The sequence below is a fragment of the Colobus angolensis genome, unplaced genomic scaffold (genome assembly GCF_000951035.1).
Source record: "Colobus angolensis palliatus isolate OR3802 unplaced genomic scaffold, Cang.pa_1.0 Scaffold1552, whole genome shotgun sequence".
Lineage (NCBI taxonomy): Eukaryota > Metazoa > Chordata > Mammalia > Primates > Cercopithecidae > Colobus > Colobus angolensis.
This window is the reverse complement of record NW_012114658.1, coordinates 17092-18838: the sequence shown is the minus strand read 5'-3', so window position 1 is coordinate 18838 and position 1747 is coordinate 17092. Positions and strand designations below refer to the sequence as shown.

The 1747-nt window shown below is 59.0% G+C and overlaps 1 protein-coding gene across 1 annotated transcript in view; it reads left to right on the top strand.

Moving 5' to 3' along the window:
• The window catches only part of LOC105507947 (kinesin-like protein KIF18B), a gene marked incomplete at both ends in the record, with an annotated part of 8459 nt that extends 6885 nt beyond the window's left edge, over window positions 1-1574 (top strand). Inside the window, 2 exons of the mRNA XM_011936664.1 lie at window positions 1-519; window positions 1485-1574. Coding sequence (XP_011792054.1) covers window positions 1-519; window positions 1485-1574 — 609 coding nt within the window. The remainder of the gene's footprint in view (window positions 520-1484) is intronic.
• Window positions 1575-1747: the final 173 nt, after the last annotated feature.

Genomic DNA, 1747 nt, shown 5'->3' with positions numbered 1-1747 from the left:
ATACACTGGCCCTGTGACCCGGACCATGGCAAGGCGACTGAGTGGCCCCCTGCACACGCTGGGGATCCCATCTGGACCTAACTGCACACCAGCCCAGGAATCCCGATGGCCCATGGAGAAGAAGAAGAGGAGGAGACCAAGCCCCTTGGAGCCAGACAGTCCCATGGCCCCAAAGCGGGGCACCAAGCGCCAGCGCCAGTCCTTCCTGCCCTGCCTGAGGAGAGGGTCTCTGCCTGACGCCCAACCTTCACAGGGGCCCAGCACCCCCAAAGGAGAAAGGGCCTCCTCCCCCTGCCATTCCCCTCACTTTTGCCCAACCACAGTCATCAAAAGTCGGGTGCCCCTAGGCCCTTCTGCCATGCAGAACTGCTCCACCCCGCTGGCCCCGCCCACTCGAGACCTCAACGCCACCTTCGATCTCTCCGAGGAGCCTCCCTCAAAGCCCAGTTTCCATGAATGCATTGGCTGGGACAAAATCCCCCAGGAGCTGAGCAGGCTAGACCAGCCCTTCATCCCCAGGTGGGTCTCCCAGTCTCGCTCCACCCCTTCCATCGGGGTCACTGGTCAGCAAGGGACTTCTTGGTGCCGCTGAGAAGTATGGAGGACAGCCTGACTCTTGGAGCTGGGACAGTTCCTATCTTTGGTTGTAATCCGCTTTGCTCCCCAGGCCCAGGAGAGCAGGCTATACAGCTGCCAGGGAGGCGTCACTCTCGGGGCACCTGCCTGGTCTATCCATGCTGCAAAGCCACCCACTCTGTGCTGATTTGTAGCATGCTCATGCGTAGCTAATGGGACCCCAACTTGGAAAGAGTCAGCAGGGAACAGGAATGTACTAGGGTCTCAACACTACTGTTCCTGGCTTTACTCGGGCTCTTTGACCTGGGCTGCATTCTATGTTCCTCTAGGAAATACCTCTTTCTGCCACTTCTACTCCAGATTTTGGCCTCCGGCCCAGTATCTGAAACAGGAAAGGGGGTCCTTAGAAAACTCAGTTCAGTATTTTCCAGTGAGAAGATGAAGCTCTCACTCCCCCTTTCCACACACATGGCAGGGAAGGGGAACAGCAGCCCGCTCAGGACAGTCCAAGGCCAAGAACCAGTGGCAGACTGACCTGCACCTGTGGTGCAGAGGCTGGCAGGCTCTGCCCACCTGTGCCCCGCCCCTTTACAGCCCAAGAAGCAGCTCTTGGTAACAAGCGCAGAGCCGGGCAGGTGGAAGGGTGAAAGTGTTTGAACTCCAGTTCCCTGGGTGCACCAGAAACTGACATCTGGATGTCCTCCCAGAGCAGGCCTGTCACTCAGCTGTCAGCCAGGCAGAGTGAGGCAGGGAGAGGAATCCACCTCTTTATAGAAGAAACCTCAGAGGTCATCTTGTCCAACCACCCTCCCCCGTGCCTGAGCTGGGGGCTGGAGGGAGGAAGCGGCTGGCCCTGCTTCTGGTTCCCTGCTGATCGGCCTGTTTCCCCCTTCTCCCTTCCTCCCTAGGGGACCCATGCCCCTGTTCACCATGAAGGGTCCCAAGCCAACATCTTCCCTCCCTGGGACCTCTGCCTGCCAGAAGAAGCGCATTGCGAGGTGAGATTTGGGAGGGGTGGGTTGTCTGGGAGAAGGAGCTCGCTCTCACCAGGGCAGCAGACACCTGGGCCAACTCTGGACCCCCCAAGCAAGCAGCTGAGGTCCTGTGAGCATGGCGCACATCTAGTTCTCCACCTGAGGTTTCCTTGGCCCTTGCTATCCCAGGATCACCC